Here is a 25,356-nt window from a genome sequence, read left to right as displayed (position 1 = left end):
TTGCCCAACATAGATTTAGATGGGTTATTAGTAAAGCTATTAATCAGCATATTGCAGAGTTTCCACCTATTTAGGCACATGCTTGTATGCATAGAACCAAAGTAGAGTTTAGATACCTCATCATCTATAGAACTTCTGAACATAGACCAAAAGCTAAATGCAAAATTGCTTCCTTAAATAAGTAACATTGTGATGAGAAACATTACAAGTACACCAAGAGTTTAGCAAAATAACACTTGGGCTGTTGAACAAACGCCCCAATGTGGGACAAAAAGGGTAACGCTGTGAATGCAGTTTCAAAGGGTTTTTGGAACATTTATACCTACTATGTTAGCATCTTTCCTTTTTTTTGGGTCAACATGTTAGCATCTCTCTTGAACATTGAATGAAGTCACAAAAAGGGTACCACTACCATCCATGAGCCATCCCAGCTCTTGCTTTCATGCATCCTGGTCATTCCAAAGTCCCATCACCCTCAAAGTATCGATGGTCTAAGCCTTAGAATCATAGTTACCACTATTGCTCTAAGTATTCAATGGATTATGCATTAGCATCATAGTCACCACGATACCTCAAAGGATTCAATGGACTATGGTTATGCTAAGTTTAGAGCTTTATCAACAACAGCATTCTCTATGCACAAAGCACCATTCATCTAATATCAAGTTTGCTTTTTTCTGAAGACACCCCACAAATAATACTTGGCTTGAAATCCTGCCCAAAGGATAACTCAAATTTCAATATAACATTAAGTACAATAAATAATTAGATCAAAATGTGCCATAGAAAAGCAAGAATAAATGAAGCTTACTCCAATATTGTATTGGAAGCACCGTAGAAGGGAAAATTAAAAGCTCTGCATTTTCAGCCATAAATCTTAAGGCAAGTTCAAGCTGAATGATATGATCAACCAACACATCAAATACCTTTTCGGCTCTGTAGGGGAACAAATATTTAGATAAATCAAATTAAAGAATGAGCACAGTAACATCACATAAAAATTGTCGAAGAAATCACCTTTCACTGTCAGGAAAGAAAAAAAGGGCAATGCTCTTATCGGTTGGCCCCCCATTCATGAAACCTCTAGGCCACACCATAGATCTGGGAAGCAATTCAGCATGAAGCACATCTGGGATGAGTACTGTCTCCTCCACAACTTTGGAGCATGCTAAATTGGACAAATGGGCCAGAAGTCCACTGACAGTACCAATAGTTTCATCACACAAGTACAAACTTCCCCTATTAAACAGAAAATCCAACTTAGAATGATATTCACCAAAATAGCTATAGAAGATCATCAATTCCAAACAAAGGTAGCAAAACAACTTTCATACCTCCAGATTGGATCAATGATAGGCTGTGCATCAACATGACCATCTAATTCTATACAAGTTAAATCATTGGTTGTAGCTCCTTGAGAAGCTGGAACACATTTGGAACCTAGATCAGAATTAGTTACTTCCCTTGGAGCTGGTCCACACTCATTTTTTAACTTGCTTACTTCTTCACAGGTTATACTACGTTGAGGATGCTCAAGCTCAGATAAATTGCGACTATCAGCTGACAGGTTCTTTGTTTTAGCAACTAAGCCAGAGTTAACTTCTCCTTTCTTCTGCTTCTCTTCAATCTTCCTTTTTTGCTGTTTATTGCTTTTTTTCAATTTCTTTATGTACTTTTTTAGTTTACTTCTGGCTTGGATTGCATTCTTTTCCAAATTTTTGGAGTTATTTGTTTCAGATAAGAGAGGTTTAGATTGGTCAAGAGAAGGTGGCACTACTAGCTTTGCTTCACAATCTTCACAAAACCATGTAACATCATCAGTAAAAATCACAGGCCCGTCTAAACAGTACCTGAAAAAAAAGGACAGTTAAGAAGTCACAGGCAAATTGAAGCCTTAAGAACTTGAATTTACAACTTTAAATTAAAAATTTTCTATTTTATAAACCATTGGCAGAAAATTTCGGATTGAATTTCAAGTTCAGGGTACTAATACACTTGTGTTGCATATCTATTCAGTAATCATTTGGTTTACCCAAACCCAACTATAATGAGTGCACTCCCAAGTCTCACCTTCAATACCAAAAGAAATTTTAAGATCATCTGATAGAGACTTCATCAGCTCCGTATGATGGTAAAAAGTATACAAGTAAATCATAATTTTAAAAGCATTTTTATTATAATTAAAAAACATATCTATGCTTTACATACATATACCATGCATACAAAAAATAACTACATATTATGGTAAAATCACAATCAGGGTACTAATATCAAACAGATCATTCCAATTATATTTTGGTTTGTCCAACAGTAGAAAGTACATCCCCACCTCCAATACTCAAACAGAAATTTTAAGGAAATGTTCAAATGACATTAGTTGTCATGGCATCTGCAGCAATATGATGATAAAACATGCTATAAGTGCATTCATGAAGGCAAAGAGAGGGAGTAAACAATAAGTACCTATGCAGAGCATAAGCCTGACACTTGGTGCAAAAAACCAATGCCTCTGGAAAACCTCGATGGCCACACTGGAGACAAAAAGTTTCCTACAACACAGGTACAGAGTTTTACTGAAATGGTTCATTAGAGCAAAAGTCCACCTCCAAATATGCACTCTTTTATAAAAGATTATAACAGATGGATGCATATAAAAGCTGTATCATAACAAGGCTTATCTTTTTGAGTCAAGTAAGTGTTGATGGAAAAAAAAATTCCAAACGCTAACAAAACTTGCCCCAATTCATGCTCCAATATTTTTGCAAGAGATCAGAATATAAACATCTATCAGCAGAAATCTCCAAATGGTAGCCAAACCAATAGTTCTTCAGATGTTATGAAGTTAAATCAACCACCAGCAGAATTGTTATTGTTAGTTTGTTTGTACAATTGGATAATCCAAATCCGCCAAAACCATTAAATTAAACCAAAAATGATACACCAGACTCACCAGAAGCAATCATTTATAAATTATAATTACAAAATCATTGTGTAGGCCAGCATGCATAGCTCTTAGCATTTACCAATTATTATGAGAAAACCATGGAGCAGGATGAAGTAAACAACATCGCAGCAAAATCAATAAAAGAAAAGAAACTTAAATCACCTAAAACCACTTTCCTTGTCGTTTAACCAGAGAGAGGGCGAGAGACCCATTAACCAAACACACTAAAGTTCCAAAATTTATTCATAAAATCACCATTTTCACAGCCCACAAAAATGGAAAAAAAAAAAAAAAAAAGGAAGAAGAAGCTGACCATTGTGTTGTGAGAGGATGAAGTAAGAGAGAGAAGATCTGTTCGATTGTCCTTTATCAGTTACCGAGAACAAAATAGAAGCCAAGCCAAGGCGCCAAGCATGTCTGTGTAAACCCTGACCCACAAAAAATTATCGGGTGATCCAGGAGTATGTAGGTTTACCCACTTATAGTAAGACACGTATGAAAATTTCACCATCTATTAAAATAATACAGTGTTTTGCTGCGTGAGTGGCTGAAAATATATGCTCGGGACCACTGAAATTCTCCCCAACTACTCCAAAACACAACTGCAAACATTAGCCTTTTTGGCTCCTCACTCACTTTGTGCAGCGTTTGTACAACTGGTGTTGTTTGTTATTTTATTTTATAACCATTTTTTTAGTTAACCAATTGATTAAAAAAATAGATCATCTTGGGGACCTTGGAATGGTTTAAAAATTGGGAGTGAACGCCCATTGTTTATACAAATTGATTGGGATGGGTTTAGTTTTATATCTATTCAATCTAAAAATTTGATAGAGATGTTTATTTGAATATATATGCAATTTGATTAAGATATCAATAATATATGAAATATTATTTTAAAATAGTTAGATCACTAAATTAATGAAATATAAACTTAAGTAAAGTACATGTTATAATATATATTTTAAAATAAATAATAGTAATATAAATAAATATATTTCCACGTTATGCAAAATGGTATGTGATTATTAAAAATGTAAAATTAACAAAAAATGGGGTCAAGTTAGATAACTTGAAGTATAACCTGAATACAATTTTAAAACACGGCAAATCTAATTTAAAAAAATGCAAACTCATCAAAAGTAACTTCAAGCAAGGTCAAGCTGATAGGAGTAACGGGTAGTATCCCTACTTCTCTTATGACTTTAAATATTTATAAAATTTTATTAAAATGTAAAAATATCTTATTATGTTTTTTTTTTTAACACATGACTTCATTTTTAAGAGGAAAAACTAGTTCAACTGAGCAACAATATCAGGATAGTAACGTATCTACATTTTGGAAGTTATTTGATGCTGTCATGAAAAGTGAAACATATAAACAATATGCCTGACACAAAAGTGCTAAATTTGTCTTACTCAATATCACATCATATCCAGTTTGGGTGTAAATCTCTCTGCTAATTTTTAGTTTGTCTCCTAACTTGAACCCCTCGGTTGTTCTCTGTCAAGCTAGTTGCTTTCTTGGAATGTATTACATATATGCACTACATATTTTCAGCATCAACGAATCATAAACAATTAATTGACTCTATTTGACATTTTATATTACCAAATAGTGCCCCTTGTGTCATCATGCAGTTGTGTTCTCAGCCAATCCTTCTTCCACACCAACTTAATGAAGAATTTGATAACCATGATCCTCCCAGATTTGCTTCTTACGATTCACTTGCCAAAAATGGACTGATTTTAAACAGCACATTTTATTGACTGAATTAAAAGCTGGAGATGGCAGAGCCTTTTCTGAAATTAAATATATGCATAGATAGAGCGTGTACTTAAACCTGGTCATCAAAATAGTAATGATCTGATGCAGCAGTTGATGGTCTTCATTTATCAATTGTGCAATCACACAAGACTTAAAATAAGAATCAACACAGATATGAGATACTTGATCCACGTTGAAAAAGTATGTGATTCTATAATTGTAATATGGGTAATGAAAATTAGTTATCACATTATAAGTCACATCACCATCATTTAACACTTCTTGTAAGCAATGTAAGGTGACATAACTTCCATAATTGAAGAAAATGTGCCTCAACCTGGCTAAAACAACTAGCAAATAATAGGAAATTAAATGGAAATTCCCAAACAGCTCTTGTTCAAGCCAACTTGAATCTCTAGATGCAAGCTGTCTACTCTTCACAAGTTTGTTTTCTGACAGTGATAGTTTGTTAGTTCTTTGTGAAGCCAGTTACAAAACCTTACAATATGCTTTTCGTGGTTGAAATTTGTTTGAAAGGATGTCCATTCATGTTCATGATGTTATCCTAATGATAGGTCCATCTTACTGAGTCTACATGAGATCAAATGGTCATTGGTTTCAAAGTCTAGAAAAGAAGCCAGTGACAAAAACCAAAAAGACTTGGTTGCCAATTTCAATTGGATATTGTTATTAAACAAGAAAACAAGAACTCTTCCTTATGCCTAAAAGCAATATAAGATCTGTAATCATATACATTCCTTAGCGCAATGATTTCTCACAAATCAAGAATCTAAAATAATCTGAACATCAATGTACAAATCTTAGTAAAACTGGCTCCTAGGAGTCATATATGGACCCTCGTCTGTACTGATCCAGTCCCCAACAACATTTTGTGTTTCAGGTGTATCATTTGGACAAATAGGCCTAATTCTCACCCTTGGTTTGTTAGGAGGCAACATTGGAGGTGGGGCTTCCTTCTTAAGAATTCTAGCTGCTTCTCTTACTCTGGGTCTTTTCTCATAGTCAGGGTGCACACAAACAAGCCCCACCAGGAGTATCCTTTCCATCTCAAGTGCATCAAACCTTCCACTCAATCTTGGATCGGCAGCATCAATGAGTTTGTTTTTTTCCCACAAGTTCCACACATAATCAGCAACCACAGTGCCATCATCTTCTACAGGCTTCCTCCCCGTTGCCACTTCTAACACCACTACTCCAAAGCTATACACATCAGTCTTTACAGTAGGAACACCAGAATAAACATATTCAGGAGCAAGATACCCCATTGTTCCTGCAGGTATAGTAGCATCCCTTGTGCTACAACTATGTTCATACACTTCTGCAAGTCCAAAATCCCCAAGCTTCGCATTGAAATCTGCATCAAGCATTATATTGCAAGTCTTCACATCTCTATGAATGATTTGCCTCTCACATTCTTCATGAAGATAGGTAAGAGCAGAAGCAACCCCCAGAATTATGTTAACTCTTTGCTTCCATGAAAGTACAACTGAAGAATTGAAGTTTCTATGAAGAACTTTATTGAGGCTCCCATTGGGCAAGTACTCATAAACCAGGACCAGCTCATTCCCCTCACAGCACCATCCCTTAAGCTGAACCAAATTCTTGTGCCTCAAGTAACCCACCATTGTTGCAAATTCAGTTGCAAAAGGGTTGTGCAAACAGTCTAAATCATTAACGCTCTCAAATCTCTTCACTGCCACAACTCCTCCAAGTGGAAGATACCCTTTATAAACCTTTGCTGATGCACCTTCCCCAACAAGTCTATTTTGATTGAACCCCATTGTGGCTGATTTGATCTCTGAAAGTGACAATCTGGTTGGCACTTTAGTTGTCTGAAATCTACAACTTTGCCCGTCCCTAATCTGTCTTAAACCACCCTTTTTCTTTGTCAAGAAAACACACACTGCCACAGCAGCTATCAAACCTGACACCAGAAATGATGTTAACCCTCCCAATCCAAGAGCCATCTCCCCAACTCTGTTCCTCCTTTGATGCCCATCATTGTGCTGATTTGATGCTCTTGAATCCCCAGCATAACACAAGAAACAGTCTCCTTCTTCCACCATGTCAATAGGACTCACTGAAGGGGAATACCCATAAGTTTTAAACTGCCAATGATGAACAAGGTGAACACCTGAACCCTGCCCATTAGAGGCAGAAAAACCAACATGCATGAAATCCTTAAACTTCTCAGAAAGGTCAATTTGTGAAGCAAGAATTGGAGTTGTAGGCCTAGTTGAAGAATAACCAACCCACACACGAACCATCTTCATGGCATCCCTATACTCTACCCAAGCAGTGATCATTTTCCCGCTCTTGAGGTCAATCCCACGTGACAAAGCATCCACAGAAGCAAAAGACACGACACTGTTAACATCAATCCCAACATGGTTTCCATTAAGGTCACCAAGTGAAGGGTCCAAACTGGTGTCAAATTCCACAGCAAAGTATGAAGCTTTTTTGTCCAAAACGTGTGAGGGAAGACCCATGTAACCTTTAGAAAGTGTTGCAAACTCGGTAGTTGAGGCTATGAGAAAGGCAATGCCATCACCTGAAGAACAAGAAGGAGATGATGAAACGATTGAGAAAGAGAAACGGCCTGAGAAAGAAACAGTGGAGTTAGTTTCAGGATCAAGAAAGCGAACTGGGTAGACATAGAAAGCTCTTCCTATCCCTGATGATGATGAAGAAGAAGAGAAAGGGCACGTGGATTGTTCTTTGGTGAGAGTGATACCGTTGTTGCTGAAGAAAGCGTCACCATAGAGTGTGACGTTGTCTGAAGGCAAGAAAGGGAGAGAAAGTAAGGGGTGGGTGAAGAGAAAGAAAAGGAACCATAAGAGTAGAAGAGAGTGATAAGACATTGTAAAAGAAAGGTTCTTGAGAAGAAGTAGTGATGATTGTTTTTGAAGAATATGGTTTCATGGTAACGGGGAAAGTTAGTTGTGGTCGTTGAAAGCTCGTGAGTCAGAAAGAGAATGGCGTTTGACTTTGAGGACACTGTGTAAGAGTTCTTGTCTTTTGGAAAAAAAGAATTATTATTTGATAAATCTGTGGAGGAACAGAGATACCAAAAAAGAGAGAGAAAAGAAAGAAAGATAAAAAATAATAATATTATTGGTTGGTTTATTATTTTATACAGATCTTCATGAGAAATGGAATTTGGATGTCTACACACCGCACTCATATTTATACATGTAGATACTTTCATTTTCCTTTAATTCAGGAAAATTCTAGAACGTAATTGAAGTAAAAATAAATAAATAATTTTAATGTATATATTATATTTTTATATGTATTAAATAATATATATATATATATATGTATATATCAGAATCTATTAATATTAAATGTTAAACTTGAACATTTAAACATTTAACAACTTTTTACATAATATAAAATTAATCGATCCAACTATTGATTTGAAATTTTTTTTATTAAATATCCTAATTTTAATAAATTGTATATAAAAATAAAATTAATAAATATTCAATCTATTAATTTATTTTAACATATATTGTATTTTTAAAATATAAATAAATATAAAATTTTGAATAACATAATTACAAATATTCAAATTATGTATAATCTAATACAGATGATAAAAAAATAATATAAGATAATTATTAATATTACATTTTATAACAAAATATTAAGTAGTATAAATGTGTAAATTTAACGTATGATAATAATAATGTTAGTGAATCCTAATTTATATATATAATCTGTAAAAACAAATGAGAGGAAAGTTTAATTGTAATTTTTATCCGGATATTTTAACATATGTATAATTTTGGTCCTTTAATTTTAATTGCTCACATTTAACTCATAATTTTTTGAATGTTCAAATTAAATACTTCTCCCAAATTAAGACTTTTATTATATTTTGTATATTTTATTTTACTTTTTATATGAATTAATTAAATGTCACACCTACATTATATTTTTACTAATTATTAAATAAAATTTTAAAATGAAAGACTTACTAAGTTAAGTATTTATAAAATTAGAGAGAGTGGTTGGTAACGGGGTCGTTTTGGTTGGCAACGTATCCTTTAGCCGCATTTGGAGATTTCTTGAATTTTGTCATCAGCCGGTGAATTTTATTTATTTGTTATAATTTAGAAATATGGAAAGAAAAACTTAATTAAATAATATGACAAAAGAAAGTAATATTCTGAAATAATATAACTCATCTCACTTGGATGCATATCCATCAAAATTTTCACAGTTTTTCTTGCCCAACATTGAAGTTAAAGAGACAAAAGAATAACTTGAGTACACTTCTAGAAAGTCATTATAAAAAAGTATAAAATAAATAAAACTCATCTTGTAAGGTAAAATAATTTATCCTTTCAATCTTTAAAAAAGTTAAATTGAAAAAACTTCTAGAAAAATACACAAATATAAAGCATTTTTAATTTATGAAAAAATATTTTTTTATACTTATTTTTTTTTCTTATAAAAACTTTGAAAGTTTAACCAGCATCTACCTTTGGTCATGCACTCATTCCACATTTCTTTTGGTCCAAACTTCCACATTTAACTGCTTAGCCATTACATTATTAATATATTTTAATAAAATATTAAAAATATAAAATATAATATTTTAATATATTATTTTAATATGTTTTGCGAAATAAAACAGCTATGGAGAATTGTAACACCAGACAGTTTAGACTGGATCTGTAAATAAATGACAATGCATTCAAGCTGAAAAAAGTATATGTAAATGAATTAAGTAATGGATGAGACTAGCAGGAGAGGCAAATAGATATTCATTTCCTTCCATAGAAGAAGCAGCACATATATATTAGAAGAAATATACAGCAAATTTTTAAGGTATTTTCATAATTTAAAGCTACTTACACAAAATATTGTAGACTTAGTATCAATGATTTGTAGCCTATTATTCATGAACAGCAAAAACACTGTAAAATGCAATTTACTTACCCTTGAAAACATGAATGCGATTACATATCCTCATGGTTGCATCATTAGAACCAGTTCATTTTTTTCCCTAAGGGACCAAGTAAAATGAAATGGAAGAGTGAAAATATCTAACACAAATAACAACATTTAACAAAAAATCACCGAGATGAACAGAAATTAATACCATCAAGGGTATAGTCACCACAGGTTACTCTACGGCTATGACCAGTAAATGTATTTAGCAAGGAATATTTATCTGTATTCCCCATCCTAACAGTGAATAGTTATTGAAGGTAAATTAGTATAGGAATTATCTAAAAAAAGATAATTTTTAAACTCATTATAAGTTTATTAAATGACTTAGATATTATTTTTACCTTAATTGTGTTATTGGTTTACACTTGTTCTTTACTGATTTTGTTTTAACAATGAATTTTTTTATGAATAATTATTCTTCAATTAATATTTTGATTAAATCTAACTTTAACAATAAAAATAAATCCACAAGAATTTTTTTTAGGAATTTAAGATTCTGACATGATATTAAAAGTTAAAAAAAAAAACCTATTAAGTGAGAAAGTTGAATTATTTTAATTTGATGTTATTAAGAGGATTGTATCTAAACATTTGTTTAATGAATTGCTCAAAGGAATTTTTTATTGCTCTACAAAAGCATTATTAAGTATATGATAACTTTGAATTCGAATATTTAATTAAACAATTGATTGTCACTTATAATAATGTTAGAGGTATTAGAGAATCAATTTTAAAGATTCTTTATATGCAAGCCAATTTTAAAGACACGTTCAACTAAATAAAAAAGTTATTCTCACGTCTTAGATTATTTACTTATTTTGTTTTTGTGTATTTTCAGTTTAATGTTCTTGACTGTCATAAAATTGACAGGGTTTCTACAACCTCTATTGTTATATTTTCACAAGGCTTCAAAACTATAAGAAAATTTTTAAATATTAAATTAAATTAAAAAAAAATCAAGCGACTTCAAGTACTTTTTTTATGTTAAATATTTATTGTTCATTTAATATTAATTTAGAATTTTAGTTTTTTATCATTTTTAAATTAAAAAATATCTCTTTATTTAAAGTAATACATTATTTATTATTATAATAATTATTATTAATGTTTAGTAATATTTTAAATTTATAAATAAAATAACTAAACAATAGATTTTTATTATTTATATAAAATTTATTTTAATTTATTACTGTGTATAATAATACTTATCACTATTAGAAACTCCGGAAAACGGTGACATACGATTTTGTAGGGGTTGCATTGACGCAAAATTACAAAAGCAAACCTACAACGTAAAAAACAACTAAAACTATTCCATTTTTGTAAAATGTTTCAGAACAAATTTATTTTAATAATTAATCATATATTATTTTGTGCAATTTATCCAAATCTACGAGATAAGAGAGGAACAGAAACGAAAGAGAAAAAAAAGAAAAACAAAAGCATATAATAAAGTGTATATAATTTCACTTTACTTTTGTGGAGGAAAATTTTAAGAACGTAAACAAAGGGAATTTAAAGATGAATATCTTAAATGAATAGAAAAATAATATAATTATATTTTAAAAAAATTATTAATTATTATTTTTATTTTATTATAATAATTTAATTATTATCATTACTTATATTTTTAGTTATATATAACGTTTACGTAAATAATTATACTAGTTAAAATATTTTAAATATTTTAAAAAACTACATGAAACTGTACAAAAGATTTACATATTTTTCTGATTATATTTATTTCTTTATGTTATTAGTTAAAAAGTTTGTTAGTTTTTTTTGTTTAAACAAGAAGAGTGTTGTATCTTATAATTTTTTTTTCTATGTATAGTATTCTACGTTCAAACATTATTGATCAGTTATTTTGAGTCACGTTAACAACAATACTATGTATATATTATATTATATATATATATATATTATATAATAATTTTAATTAATTGTTAGAAATTATTTTTAAAGATAAATGTATTATTAAAATAAATATAACTTTCTTCATAAATAATATATTTAAATAATTAATAATATAATTATATATATATATATATATTAATCTTTTTTTTTATAGATTGTAAATAAATTAGTAAGGAAGGACACGATTCTTCCCTCCTAAAAAAATCTTGTTTTATAATGTAACTTTTTCCTTATTTTGGTTTCATTCAATTTGAAATTCTACAGATTGAGTTATAGTTTTGTAATAACAAATCATGTTTTCTGCATTTTTGTGCATTTCTGACTCTAGATAGATTTATTCCTGAATTCTAGTAGGGAAATTTCACATCATTTGGTATCAAAGCTCAGTTTTAGGGTTGGAATGAATCTTACTATGGTAATCGACGTCTTGTTTTCTCTTTGCTGAATTTTCAATTCTATTAGTTGAAGTTGTTCCTGCTAATCTTTGTTTCGTGTTTCTAATTTTTTGTGTGCGTAATCCTTATTGTTTATGTGTCTTGTTATTTTTCATTATCACTGCAGCAATATTTGTCGCTCAAATTTTGTTTAGTTGAGTGCATAATTTTTTCTTTTTTTGTTCTTATTTGTTTTATTTTATTAAGTTAATTTTGTCTTCCCAATTTCTAGGGTTCAAGGTATACATTAGAAACCCTAATTTTCTCTTTTAATTTGAGTGTTCTTAGTCTTAGGTCCTTTTCTCTAAAGGATTAGAGAAACCTTATGACATAAGAAGGCAAAGGAACCAATTCTTGGATAACTCGTAATGTTGGCATCTGGGAATTTCCCTTGACAGAATTTGAAGGTGTGTTTGTTTCTCACAACAACAACACCTTGAATTAGTTTGCTGCTCAACTAAGAAAATTTAACTATACAATTGTTATGTTCAATCTGAATAGCAAGGAAGTAGAAAATATCTCTCCTCCTCACTATTTTGTAGGAGATATAGAAGGATATTGGAGTATGGGAATTCTTAGAGAATGTCTTGCGATTTATCATGAGTCTCACAAGACGATTATGTTTGGATGATGAACTAATACGGTATAATAGATTCTTAGATAAGATTATTTTCAATTCCCTGCATAAGCTTGCATCCTTTGAAACCAGTTTGCATGTTGGAGCACGGAGAGAGAGATTCTTCTGATAGGAGATTATGTTTCATTATTTGTTTACTAACCAGAGACAAGCACTAGCACATTTGCAGAGGTTGAAGGCATTCTTCCCCATAATGCTCTCTCAACATGTCATCATTATGTCTATGTCAAAAACATGCTTTCACCTTCCTTTTAGAATAAATAAGTTAGAAAAATATCAAAGGAATAATGGTTACTTAGTGGTTACTTAGTATCGTACAATTTTAATTTCACCATTCTAAGGATATACTATCGATTTTGTAAACAAAGATAAGTATATTTTTATTGTATTAGATCTTCATTTCACTATTTTATTTACTTTGTTGTCTTTGGAATGCCCATGGAATCTGAATAATTAAAAATAAAGATAGGTGATTTTGTGATCTAGTTAATAAAATTGTGAACTAGAGACTATCCATTTATATTATTTGACTGATCATGCAATCCTGTGAAGGAAATTGTGAACTAGAGACTATCTATTTGTATTGTTTGATTGATCATGCAATCTTGTGAAGAGAACTCATGGTTTTAATTTAGCCACAGTAAAGTCATAACAAACAAATAGCTTATAACATTGTGAACATTACAATAAAAAGGTTAATGACCGTTTTATCTTTTTTAATTATTTAAATCATGTGTCATGTGTTTATGGTTCTAATTTATTCTTATAAAGTCGTCACAAGTAGATCACTTGTAATTTAGCTCATGTAAAGCCGTCACAAGCAAATGGCTTGTAATGTTGTGAATGTTATAATGGAAGTAGTTAATAATCATTTCATCTTTTTTAATTATTTAAATTATTGAACTTGTAAATATATTTTAATCCTCCACTACTTTACAAGTTTAAAATTAACTTGTGTATAAAAAATATATCACAAAGATAAAATATTCTTTTAGTGTAAACTTTACAAGACAATTTTATATGCCTGTGGAGTCTGAATAATTAAAAACATAGGTGATTTTGTGACCCAATTGGTAAAATTGTGAACTAGAGACTATCCATTTGTATTATTTAATTGATCACGCAATCCCATTAGGGGAACCCATTCGCAACCTAATCGTCATATTTGTTGTTTCAATTAAAAATACTAAATAACAATTGTAGTCCGTAGTCTCATAGAAGATTCCCTAGATATCACTGGTGGTTGGATTCCACAGTTTCAGGTGCATTTCTCCCATCTTTCCAGTAGACATGACACTTATAAAACTGTGACACCATCCTATTAAAAGCATGCAATGGTGAGTGAGAGAAACATCTCTGATGCATCTGTGCAAATTAGTTTTGACAAAGATAGGATAAAAAACTATGGAATTACAAACCTTGCATATACATTTTATTTGTTCGATTTTTTTCACCAAAAGTTAGGGAAAGATTTGCCACCATGCAAAATTTTCTAAATTGTTCATAGGTGACAACCTATGCGACGCCATGCAAGGTAAGAAAGATCAGTCATAAATGTGAATTAAGCGTGAGAATGGAAGAACTTAGCATAGAGTGAGAATGAAAAGAGAATCAGACAAATAAAATGTATATGCAAGGTTTGGAATTCTATGGTTTCTGATCCTATTTTCGTTAGAACTCATCTAGATATGTGCAATGTTTCTCTTACTCACCATTGCATTCTTTTACCCTTGCATCACTTCTCTTGTGTCTCTATTTCCATCAAGTCTGTGTTTGATGTTCGGATTGGAGTCCTAAAAAACAAAATCTTACCTCTAATGTTTCGAGACTATAGTATACTAGGGTGTTGTCACATTTCTATGTTTCATTTCTACTAAAAGACAGAATAAACTCACTTGAAATTATGGAATCTAACTACTAATGTTATGTTCAGAAAATCTCTATCCATGGGATTATAAATGAAATAAGAATTGTTTCTTGGTCGTCCTATTCGAGTAAAGAGACGCATGCAATCAGGCTACGACCAAAAGATGGATTTCAAAGGCATTGGTTACAATGCCATAGATGAAAGATATAAAGTTGTTATTTTTAGATATCGTGACTCTGGAATAAGGAAGGTAAAGGTTCACCTTGGATAACTCATAACACAAGTATCTGGAGATTTTTTCTGATGAAGGTGTGTTTGTCTCTCACGATAATAACACCTTGAATTGGTTGACTGCTAAGCGAACAAAATTTAACTATACAATTGTTATGTTCATTCTGAGTAGCAAGGAAGTAAAAAATATTTCTCCTTTCCTCATTGTTTTGCAGGAGAGGAGTAACAATATTTTCTAATTTAGTTCTCCTGTATCCATGGTTCTAATTTACTTCTTGTAAAGCCATCACAAGCAAATGGCTTGTAACGTTTACATAACAATGAGAATGGTTAATGACCGTTTTACCTTTTTTAATTATTTAAATTATGTGTTCATGTGTCCATGGTTCTAATTTAGTTTCTGTAAAGTTGTCACAAGCAAATGACTTATAATTTACCTCCTGTAAAGTCGTTACAAGTAATGGCTTGTAACATTATGAACATTATAATGGAAATGGTTAATAATAGTTTCATCTTTTTGAATTATTTAAATCATCTACTATTAAACTTATAAATATATTTCAATCCTCCACTGTTTTACAAGTGCATACAAAACATATCACAAGGATAAAATATTTCTTTAGTATAAACATTAAAGGACAGTTTATATGCACGTGGAATCTTCTGAATAATTAAAAACAAAGATAGATGATTTTGTAACCTAGTTGGTGAAACTATGAACTAGAGACAATCCATTTGTATTATTTGATTGATCCCAGCACCCTCCACTATCTTTATTATTATGATTTTTTTAAATTTTATTTAGATATTATGATTTATTTTTAATTATTTAACTGTGCTCTTGGTTATTATGCATATTTTGTGAAGTGTGTTGTGTTTGGACCAAAGTATGTGTTACAATTAGTAAACTTGTTGTAGTATGGGATAATTCCTTGAAAGTTTCTAAGGAACATTGTCAAATCAACTTTGCTGCTATTAAGCATTGTCCCGCGACTGTAACCACATAACATTAAATGTGTAATAAATGCATGATCAATCAAACAATACAAATGGATAGTTTCTAGTTCACAATTTCACCAACTAGGTCACAAATTCAGATTCCACAACCATTCTAAAAATTGAACAATAGAGCGCAAAAAAACAAACAGTGAAATGAAGATATAATACAATGAAAATATAATCGTTTTGTTTACTAAGTTGACAATATATACTTATAATGGTGAAATTAAAACTATGTCAATGTATAAGAGAAAACTATACTACTAACTGTTATTTGTGAATTTTTTTTTAACTTCTTTGTTCTAAAAGGTATTGAAAAATATATAATTATATTTCAAAAGAATTTATTAATTACTATTTTTATTTTATTATTTTAATTTAATTTTTATTAATACTTATATTTTTAGTTATATGTAACATTTATGTAAGCAATTATAGTGGTTAAAGTATTTTAAATATTTTGATAAAATCGCACGAAAGATGCACAGACTTTTCTAATTATATTTATTTCTCTGAATTATGAATTGAAAATCTTACTGGTTATTAATAACATTATTTTTAGAGAAGAAGAGTGTGTTGTATCTTAGAGGATTTCTGAATACACCAAAATAATCCTTAAGATAGTATTTTACTCGTCTTAGATTAAATTGTTGATCAATTCGAGTCAATAATTCACAATAATAGGAAGGTAAAAGCATGCTTTCGACAAAAATGTAATGCTCACCTAAGAAAGCTTTCTTGGGAAGAATGTCATCAACTTTGTACGGTGTGTGTGCCAGTGACAGTCTCTAGGTTGTAAACAAATAATAAAATAGACTTCATTCTCATAAGAACCTCTTGGACATGCAAATTAGTGTTAAAGGATGGTAAATCGAAAATAATTTCACCCAAGAATTAGTTCTACTGTATTTGTTCATTATCCAAAGATGTGTACCGTGAAACTTGTGACAAATCACAAAATATCCTCTAAGAATTCCAATACTCAAATATTCTTATGTATTTCTGACAAAACAGCTAGGATGACAAATATTTTCTATTTCTTCTTTGTTAAGGTTGAACTTAACAATTGTATACTTGAAATTTTTTTGCTGCACAGCCAACCAATTTAAGGTGTTATAATTGGTGTGAGAAGCAAACACGCCCCTTGAACTTTTTCAAGAAAGGTCCCAATGCTCACGTAAGTGTGAGTTATCCAAGAACTGCCTTCGAAGTTTAGTAACATTGCTTCCCTCATTTCATATTTATGATATGTAAAAATAACAATAGCTTTGTATCTTTTTTCTATAGCATCGTAACCAATGCCTCCAAACTCTATGTTTTTGTCGCAATTTGATCATGATTATTCCAACTACGAATACTAAATAATAATTTTTTGTTTTTTAAGGATGCAACCCTAACATCAAACACATATTTAACAACAAATAGAGACACATGAGAAGCCATGAAACTGTGGTAAGTGAGAGAAACATCTACACAAATGAGTTCTGACAAAGATAGGATTAGAAATCATGGAATTCCAAACTTTGAATACACATTTTATTTGTGTGATAATTTTTATGGAAAGATAGAAAAAGATGTGCCACCAGATAAAATCTTCTAAATTGTTCAGAGATAACAATCCAAGTGTCTCAAAAATAGGACACTATGTAAGAAAATCAATTATGAATACAACCAGAAAGTGAGAATGGACGAATGGACGGACTGAGCAGAGTGAGAAGTGAGAGTAAGTATAAAAAAGACAAAGCGAGCCGATTTAATAAACATAAATTTTAATCTCTATATAAAATTCTTTGTTCATGTTAAAAATAAAAAATAAATTTTAATTAATAAATATAATAAATTTTATACTTTTTATATTCTCAAAAGAATAATATTTTAAGCATAATTTAAACTATTTTAATTGTTTGTAATGTTAATATTTTTTATTTTTAGAATGCATAATTTATTTAAAGGTATTGAAATTGATATTTTTGTCAGAACATGAAAACTTTCTCATTTACAATGTCAACAATAAATAATTTAATTGTTACGTTACTACTTACTTTTGTGTAATACATTGCAATTTACTTTAATATTTAATATTTCATACTTTAGTATTAGATAATAATGTTATGTAAAACAATAGCTTAAAATCTTTAGAAAATATATATTGTTTATTTTTTTTTTCTGAAAGGGAAATACTAATTATAACTTTGACATTAGACATAAAACCAAATCATTTTATCCTTTCTTAGCTGATTAAATGCTGTATAGTCGCCCATATCCTTCATTTACTATAAAAACATTATTTATTTGATAGTTTAATCGTATTTTAAAAAGTGAGAAAAAAAGGAAATTTATTTTATTTTAATTGTTTAAATTTAGTTTTAACCATTTACAATGAATGTTTTTTTAAAATTAACTCATTTTTCATCAAAGATTATTTACTTAAAAAGTTTCACACTTACGCATTCACGTGAAACGGGACCAACAATAGCTCATATATACATTTGTTTTATATATGTATATATTATTGATATAATTTAATCGTATAATATTAATTTAAAATAAATTATATATTCATAAATATGTAATTTAATGATAAAAAATTCTTAAATTTTAATTGATATATTCTATCGTAAAATAAAGAATTCAACAAAAGGATCAAGAAAAAATATCATCCCTATCTCTTAGTCAAAATAATTATTTAATTTATATTTCTTCTAAATTAGAAGAGATTTAAGATTCAAATTTAATTCATTAAAAAGAATAAATACCCTAATTCATGTTAAAATTTATAATACTTATCGTACAGTTCTAAATTTTCTATTTTTTTAAAAATTAACTTGTTTTGTGTTCAATTGCATGTATTCCTTGTTTGTACAATTCTATTCTTTTTTTCAAATTAATTTAATTTTGTGCACAATTATATGTTCTTGAATTCTCCTTTCTCCTTACTTTTGTTTCTGAATTTTTTACTTATTCCTTAGTCCGAAAACATGTACATTCGTATTCAATAATAGATCAAACCTGGCCAAGCTAATTCTTCGTTCAATATCTAGGGTTAAATAATATATAAAATAAATGCACTAACAATACAGTAACAATATATTACCGTAATGTGTATATTTGCTTCAAGATTCTTATAATAATTTTGTTACTGTTGTGATTTAATTATTGATTTTAATTCATATACATAAATTAAAATATTCAAAAGTTAGTATTGTTCATTTTCTTTAGATGTTATTATAAAGTTTTATATTTTATCCCTTGATACATGATGTAATGGTTCTTGTTTATTTAAATGTTATAGTAAAATTATTCAACGAAATTTATTATAGATAGATCATAATTTTGGATTAAAAAAACTGATTATTATGCAATAACTTTCATAAATTATTTTTGGGTGATTACTTTCAAATTGTTCATTTTAATCTATGAAAGTTTATTTGTTAATTTATGAATATTTTGTTTTATTAAGTATAAACTTTATTTAGTAAAACGAGTTGAAAGTTATATAAATTTATATAAGTAATTTATTAAATTAAAGTTATTAGTTATACAACTAACTAATATATGTTAAATGATTTAAAAGATATGTAATATTATATAATATAATATTAAAACTAGATATCATCAAGTAAAAATGATAATGCAATGAATATTTATCTTCAAGAGATTTATTATTTGAAGAATATTAATTTCATTACACAGAAGATCAACAATTTAATAATCAATATTAATATAAAAATAATTTTTAATATAAAATACATTTAATAGAAGATACATAATCTATGTAAAAGTAAAGAGAACAAAAAGGTAGTGAGATGAATGTATATTTTAGTTGTGTAAATAGTAAGTCGATTTCTTAAGAAAAAATAGAGTAAAAAAAAGGATGAAAACATTGATAGCTTGATTTTGAAAGCTAAATACTTCTTTAGATTTTGAAAAGTTGACTTCCAAAACTATTAACTCTTTTCATTTTTTACATATTAAATAATTCTATAAGTTTATTGATAAAGTGAATAAACTTCAAGTTCCTAAATAAGTTACCTTTATCAAATATAGCCACAATTAGAGAGTTATTGTGTGTCAAAATTGGGAGTAATTTATTAATAGAGTTGCTAAGGGCATATTAATTTTAGAAATCTATTTATTTAAAATGAAGAATTTTTTAACCCAATTAAATAGTTGTTTAAGGTACATTAGTGTTGAGACTATTATTAGAAGATAAATTTTTGAACTCATTATATATTTATTGAATGACTCATTCGTGAAGATTAATTTACACATTACTAATTTTGTTTTAGTAATGAATTTCTTTATGAATAATTATTCTTTTTTCAATGATATTATGAGAAAGCCTCGCAATATGAAAAAGTATAATTTTTTGTAATTTTAGAGTTTAAAAATTAATAAAACTAATTTAAAAGATTATATAAACATATTTAAATTATTTTGCACCTGATCATGCAATAGTCATTCTACATTTAACTATTTAACCATTACACTGTTAATATATTTTAATAAAATTTTAAAATATCAAAAATAATATTTTAATATATTATTTAAAGAATTAATAAGATAATACATTTGGATGAGTTTGAAAGTCCATTCATTTATATTTTTAACTATGATCTGGAGACAATAACTACAGCCTTGTTGGTTGTACTTGCAGGACAACAACAAAGCGGATTTGACACGTCGCTGACAAACTTTTAGGGGATTATTGTTTGATTCCTCGGGATCATGTTAACGCAACGAATTCAGCTTCCATTGCATACACACTAAATTTTTGGGTTAGTATGAAAATTAAAACTAATATTAAAGAGAAAAAATAATCTAAAAAAAAAATCGGTTCTATAATGTCTCAATCTATTGTTTTTATTTTCGGCATAAAATTAAAATCCGGCTTCTGCAGTAGAATAACAATCCACTTGTACGTACATTGGGGGCATTCCCAGAAAAGGGCTCTGCTTGGATGATGACAACGTCATATCATATGCAAAGATCCAAGACGCTTTATTCATCGGAAATTTCCAACCTCAAAAGCACGAGCTGTTCCATCATACGAATCCGATACAAGGTAATTCCCATTAGCAGACACAGAAAGAGATGAAATGACGTTAGTTTGCCCCTTGAATGTTTTTACACATTCTCCAGACCGGCTATCCCATAATCTCACTTTACCATCACAACCACCAGTAGCCACACACGATGCACCAAGCCATGACAAACATGTCACTCCATCCTGTCCACACAGCAAAATTCCTAAGAACAAAAATTTACAATTTCAAGCCAAATAATTCCAACAAGCGAAGAACAAACCTCATGTTCACAAGTGCCTCGGGATAATAAATGCTCTACATCCCAGATGATCAGTCTTTTATCCATGCCTCCTACTGCAGCCCAGGAATCACTGTCATACAATTTAAGCAACAAAATCGACAGCACACATATAATTTAAGAGTACAAACTGCTCATAACTCCAATTTTCACAGGTTTAAACTACTCAAAATTTAAGCAAGATTTGGGTCATTTTGCAATCTGTTATTCCTCGGAAATACAGTTATATATTAAAACTGCGGTTATTTATACTATAATAAACCAAGTCATGGAATGTCAGGGCAAGTCGATAATGAATAAGACTATAACATTGTATTGGGGGACCTGTTATATTATTATTATTATGATACTACCATCAACACCACTACCATCATCATCCCTTCTAACAATCTTGTGTTTCCTTGTGGACATGCATAATCCCAAAAAGTGTACAAGTACATGAAAATGTGCTGGATTGCACACAGACAGGCTACGACAAGTTTGGATGAGAACACATACCTTGGTGCAAACCCAACACACTCAACAGAATCTGCATGAGAACCAAGAGCACCATTATCAACAACCTGTCAAACATGATATTTGTGTTTCAAAATCGAACTAGGTCACAAAATCACCAAACTGAATTTCTAGTTGGTCAAATTCCATAAACAAATCAACTACAAAACTATAACTCTGTATATTTGAGTATAACATAATATACCAATCACCCATACTGAGGCTGAGATGGCAACTAGCTTTAAGCAATAAGCACCACTCAGACTAGTCTTCCCACTGTGACAATAGAATTTCAAGGAAGGTACCATACAGTCCGAAACTAGTCTTACTAAATGCTCCTTGATCTGATTCACATTCCCATACATGTTCACATGATAATTCCTTAAGCCTTTGAAAGGAAAGATGAAATTATGAGCCAACAGTAAATCTGCTAAATTTTTATCACCTAACTCATTGCAACTGATGTTGGATATTGTCATTCTTTTAAGAGAAATACTAACACCACATTTTGTTAAACACACTTTTCAATGCACAATTTATGATTGGTTCATTATAAAAAGTCATTGTAATTTACCACAGTTAAAAAACTGAACAATCACAAAATGAATGTTGAAGAGTATTGTTGACAAGAGTGTTTTGATGGCATTACTCTTTTTTAATAAATGCTAAGATATTTGGTGTCAATCACTAGGAGGAATATTTTATCTCAACCTTTTTATTTTTAGCAACTATTGGCTTCCACATTTTAGGAGGATATAGAACTTGAAAAAGTGAAATTGTATGGCCAAATTTTAGGAACATTAATAAGAGTCAAGACACAACCAAAGGTTTTTAAAATAAGGAGACATTATACCCAAAAATAAAGACACAGGGTAAGACAAGTAGACTAAACAAAATAGTGCAGTGAATATCAAATACAATAAGAAAAACACATACTCTTCCGGTGGGGATATGCACAATATGGACAGATCCATCCTTAGAACCAGTAAGAGCAAGAGTTGAGGTTGAACTTATTGCCAAGCATGTTAATCCATCATCATGATACGAATGACCTAAAAAGCAAATTCTAGCCAGTTACCAAAGCAAGGAAAAATTGTAGGGGGGGGGGGGGGACAGGGGAGAACTGATTATGAAAATAGAGTTTTTATAAATCAATTTTCTTTATGAAGAGATATATCTCAAATTTTCCCTCATGAATGTTGTCCCAAGCTACTATGAATAATTGACAATGCATTCAAGCTTTTAAAAAACAAAAAAAAAATATGTAAATGAATAAGTAACGGATGAACTAGCAGGAGAGGCAAATAGATATTCTTTTCCTTCCATAGAAGCAGCAGCACATATATATTAGAAGAAATATACAACAAATTTTTGGTAGCCAGGAGCAGTGGGCTTTTGTTTATGTTGAAGCATAAGTATTTTCAATATTGAAAGCTACGTACACAAAATATTGCAGGCTTAGTATCAACGATTTGTAGCCTATTATTCATGAACAGCAAAGACACTATAAAGTGTAATTTACTTACCCTTCACAACATAAATGCTTTCTCCACTTCTTGGATTCCATATCCTCATGGTTGCATCATCAGAACCAGTACATATTTTTTTTCCTAAGGGACCAGGTAAAAGGAAATGGAAGAGTGAAAATAGATAACAAAAATAACAGCATTTAATGAAAAATACACCGAGATGAAGAGAAATTACTACCATCAGGAGTAAAGTCACCACAGGTTACTCTATGGCTATGACCAGTAAATGTATTAAGTAAGGAAGATCTATCTGTATTCCACATCCGAACAGTGGAATCCAGAAAACCAGCTAAGAGTATGTGTCCTCTTGGATGCCATCTGAGCCACTGAGAGATTTCATGGAAACTAACTTAGTAACTATCTAAAACAGAAAAGACAAGAAAATTAAGGGATTGTTTGGTTTTAGGAAACGATGTATGCTTTACTTTATATATTTACTGTTTTTGGTATAAATCTTCTAAAATCAGAAACAAAAAGAAAATAATGTGACAAACTTGTAATTAAAAGTGAAAATAAATTTGGTTCATGTTTTCATTCTCAACTGATATTTTTTTCCCTTAATAATTACAAAAACCATCACCTTGTTTTCAGTAAGAATCTCACCTCAATGTCCCCTCCAGGACCTTCCAGTGTTTTACCTTCCCAATTGCCAGATACACCCCAGACTTTAACAATTCCATCTAGGCTTCCCGATGCAAGAAGCTGTCCATCATAGCTAAATGCTAAACTATCTACAGTGTCATTATGACCTGCAAGGAATTAATATCATACTCATTTGGACATTCAACAAATTGCATGTGATATGATCTTGACTTTGACAATTATCATGCTACACTGATTCTAAATAGAACAATATCCATCCATCAGTAGCTCATGCAAATTACCATGAATCTCAAAAAAGTCATCTTGGCCAATCCTCCAGAGAAATCCTCTGTCATCACAACCCCCTGTAGCCACCAATGTTGCATCTGTTGGGCTGCAGGCAACTGCGCACACCCCTATACAATAATCCAAGAAAGCACGGAGATATCATATATTCTTGGTAACACCTTGCATACACATGACACAAAATATCATACAAACACAAAATAAAAAAAAAAATCCTCACAGTATGAGTAGTGAATTTTGGTATAAAATCATCATTTTTCTCATCTGAAATTAAAAAAAAAATAATACTGACAAATGCAAGTAATAAAGTGAAAAACAATAGATCTTGATTCCAACATTAATAAAAATATATTATATAAAATAACAGTTCAGTGTGTTTTGAAGAAAAGACAAGATAGGACAGATAGAAATTGCTTTCTTGAAGGATATCCAGATCATACCTTTTTCATCTTCAATTTCAGTGTCCATGGAACATTCATGGATTGATTTATACTGGTCAACAAAATCTTCATCCGCTGGGAGTCCCGATATACAATGATACAAAAAATCATGGAAATATCAGAAATTAGCGGCAACCCGTGCATGCATGTGATAGGTGACTTTTAAATTTGAAAGAGGAACGGGAAAAAGCATATAAATTTGTGAATATGATTTGAATACATCGTAGTTAAAGGCTGGGTTAGAATGAGCATAGCACAAACAAAAAAGAAACCTTACGATAATGAGAAGTGAATTTGTAGATACCGTCATCGTCATCTCCCTCCTCCTCTGAAATTGTTAAAATAATATTACATCTCAATTCAAATTTGAAGAATTTGACAGAGAGATTAAAATTAAAGTTTAGAAGAGTTTAAATTAAAGTAGGTGCGTACCTTGAGAACCATCATCTGCATCGGCATCAGCATCAGGAAGATCTTCACTGTCCATGGAAACCTCATGGATTACGTCAGAATCATGAAGAAAAACTCCGCCGTATTCATCTTCATCATCATCATCATCATAAACAGGTGAAACAGGTGCATGCATTATCACTCACTCCCACACTACCCTGGGATTTCAATACAATATATTTGTCAACGGGTTACGGCTAGGCCCATTTCCTCGGTATTAATTAATACATTGGGCTCGTTAATCACTTCACAAAATTAAGCCCATCAGTGATTTTAATTATCATTTAAAATTTTATTATTATTTTATTAAACCCGACTAACTCGGTCAACTCAATTTAATCCAGCCAAACAAAAATTAACAAGTTCGGGTAAAGAGTTTGATCTCGATCATTTGTGACTCGGATATTAAGTTTGTTTTTTTTGCAACTCTTTGAACCAGAATAAAC

General features: G+C 30.3%; 3 protein-coding genes across 4 annotated transcripts; all 3 read right to left on the bottom strand.

The window, feature by feature from the left end:
- LOC113872789 lies at window positions 1–3,286 on the bottom strand. The gene is made up of 6 exons (XM_027510612.1): window positions 3,258–3,286; window positions 2,464–2,549; window positions 1,335–1,850; window positions 1,018–1,239; window positions 812–936; window positions 1–714 (listed from the first exon to the last, which is right to left on the bottom strand). The coding sequence occupies exons 1-6, from the start codon at window positions 3,258–3,260 to the stop codon at window positions 662–664; spliced, it is 1,005 nt and encodes a 334-aa protein (XP_027366413.1). The 5' UTR covers window positions 3,261–3,286; the 3' UTR covers window positions 1–661.
- A 2,247-nt stretch (window positions 3,287–5,533) lies between these two features.
- Window positions 5,534–7,594, bottom strand: LOC113873630 (L-type lectin-domain containing receptor kinase S.6). Its single transcript, XM_027511833.1, has 2 exons — window positions 6,752–7,594; window positions 5,534–6,700 (listed from the first exon to the last, which is right to left on the bottom strand). The coding sequence occupies exons 1-2, from the start codon at window positions 7,592–7,594 to the stop codon at window positions 5,534–5,536; spliced, it is 2,010 nt and encodes a 669-aa protein (XP_027367634.1).
- Window positions 7,595–20,564: 12,970 nt separating this feature from the next.
- Window positions 20,565–25,105, bottom strand: LOC113873511 (angio-associated migratory cell protein-like). Of its 2 annotated transcripts, none has more exons than XR_003505947.1 (11): window positions 24,893–25,098; window positions 24,738–24,788; window positions 24,461–24,535; window positions 24,017–24,130; window positions 23,736–23,881; window positions 23,311–23,458; window positions 23,130–23,213; window positions 22,540–22,655; window positions 21,607–21,671; window positions 21,091–21,164; window positions 20,565–21,013 (listed from the first exon to the last, which is right to left on the bottom strand). XR_003505947.1 is itself a non-coding variant. In XM_027511660.1 (11 exons), exons 1-11 carry the CDS (start codon window positions 25,044–25,046, stop codon window positions 20,789–20,791), a joined length of 1,251 nt encoding a protein of 416 aa, XP_027367461.1. In that variant the 5' UTR covers window positions 25,047–25,105; the 3' UTR covers window positions 20,609–20,788. The 2 variants fall into 2 exon arrangements, 1 of the variants encoding a protein (XP_027367461.1); XM_027511660.1 differs by having other exon boundaries at window positions 20,609–21,013; window positions 21,091–21,181; window positions 23,736–23,863; window positions 24,893–25,105.
- Between the last annotated feature and the right edge of the window lie 251 nt (window positions 25,106–25,356).

This window comes from Abrus precatorius, unplaced genomic scaffold, assembly GCF_003935025.1.
Source record: "Abrus precatorius isolate BTA unplaced genomic scaffold, Abrus_2018 Scaffold7, whole genome shotgun sequence".
Lineage (NCBI taxonomy): Eukaryota > Viridiplantae > Streptophyta > Magnoliopsida > Fabales > Fabaceae > Abrus > Abrus precatorius.
Note: the sequence above shows the minus strand (reverse complement) of the source record. Positions and strands in the feature narration are given on the sequence as shown.